This window comes from Notothenia coriiceps, unplaced genomic scaffold, assembly GCF_000735185.1.
Source record: "Notothenia coriiceps isolate Sejong01 unplaced genomic scaffold, NC01 NC01_scaffold00014856, whole genome shotgun sequence".
Taxonomy (NCBI): domain Eukaryota; kingdom Metazoa; phylum Chordata; class Actinopteri; order Perciformes; family Nototheniidae; genus Notothenia; species Notothenia coriiceps.
The window spans coordinates 1-1,565 of NW_011347557.1; the positions used below are offsets into that span (position 1 = coordinate 1).

At 40.5% G+C, this 1,565-nt stretch overlaps 1 protein-coding gene across 1 annotated transcript; it reads right to left on the bottom strand.

Moving 5' to 3' along the window:
- Nucleotides 1-248: 248 nt before the first annotated feature.
- Nucleotides 249-1,240, bottom strand: LOC104948685 (sortilin-related receptor-like; the record flags this gene model as incomplete). The annotated part of the gene is made up of 3 exons (XM_010774905.1): nucleotides 249-441; nucleotides 789-895; nucleotides 1,066-1,240. Coding segments are annotated over 3 exons (475 nt in total), but the record flags the coding sequence as incomplete, so codon positions are not given.
- Between the last annotated feature and the right edge of the window lie 325 nt (nucleotides 1,241-1,565).

A 1,565-nucleotide genomic window follows, 5' to 3' on the forward strand; every position in this document is an offset into this window, starting at 1 on the left:
AACAGAGCATTACAAGACATCTGCATTCAACCACTGACCACCCCCCTCCACCCCTATTTTCTGTTTTGTTTATCTCTTTTTGTATTTCTTTGTTTTTTTTGGTTTCTTTTCTTAATTCTCTGTCAAAGCGTCTTTGAGTTTCATGAAAAGCGCTATAAAAGTCCCATGTATTATTATTATTATTATTATTATTATTATTTTTACCTACATTTGGAAGTAAGTAAGAAATGAAGTAAGTGTGTGCATACCTGCGGTCAGCTGGTTGTAGAGCAGCAGGGCGGGCTCCCCACACAGCTGTCCGCTCAGCAGGCAGCGGGCCTGTACAGAGAACGTGTAGTTGTGTCCCAGCAGCAGGCTGCTGATGCGGAAATACGTCTCCGTGGTGTTTCCCAGGGACGACGTCTGATTGGTCACACTCTCATACACATGCACTTCGTAGCCCTGTACACAGCATGTTCAAGTTAATGGGGAATACAAACAGCACAAAGCAATGGAAGCCTTGAGCGGAAAGTGAGAAGAGAAAAGCTTAACCATTTTTATCTTCAAATTTAAGCATAGGAGATTAAAAATAACAGCTTTAGTACAAAACCATAGAACTTCAAGGAATGAAAAAATATGCTTATTTTGGACTGATATTAGACTATATTCAGTGGATTAGAAGATCATTATTCTTTAGAGAAATACAATTAAAAACAATTCCTAGAGAAATACTTATATCCAACCCTTTATGCAAGTTATAGTATAGAAAAGAGGGATTTAAAAGGTCAGATATTGGTGACTCGTCTCACCCTGCTCTCATTGAAGCCCTTCTCCCTGACGGCCAGACTCTTCCAGAAGAGGAACACGTGGTCGTTTTCTGTCAAAATCTTCAGAGCTTCTGGAGCCGGAAGAGGAACTGCAGAAGGGGGATTCTTTTTCTCAGGATAAAATGCATTTTTTTTGTAAAGAATGAAAATCATACATACATTTACTGGTTTTACTTCAGATTGGCGGGAACTTAGTATGTTATCATTGAAAGAGGTGAGAATACACCATAGTCACAAATGTATGATTTACAGTTTGTACCTGTGCTGAGGGTGAAGCTGGCCTCCTTGCTCATGTTGCGCAGACGGACAGAGACGCTGTATCTGCCTCCGGGCTCCAGGCCTTTCAGCAGGTACTCGACCGTGTTGTTCTTGGTGGTCAGCTTGTAGTCATACTCCTCCTTACGGATCACATCCCGCACGTGGATTGCATAAGTCTACATATACAACAAGAGTGAAGATAGGAAGTCAGAATAACACACAACAAGATCTCTGTTTATCATCAGTTGGATTTATGATCATACACCAAAACAAAAAACCAAGCAATTCAGCATTATTCTAATAGTTGATTCCAAATAGATTGTTAATTAAGAAGATTCTGTTTAACTCTAAGATTTTAAACCAGAAAAGTCCTGCTAACGAATTAAAGCCGCCTTTTGCATATGCTGCCCCAGAACGCCTCGTTTTAGATTTGTCTTTTTCCATTGTTTTCTTCCTGGGTACAGTTACGTGCCCATACCTATCTGTCACACCCACCCACCC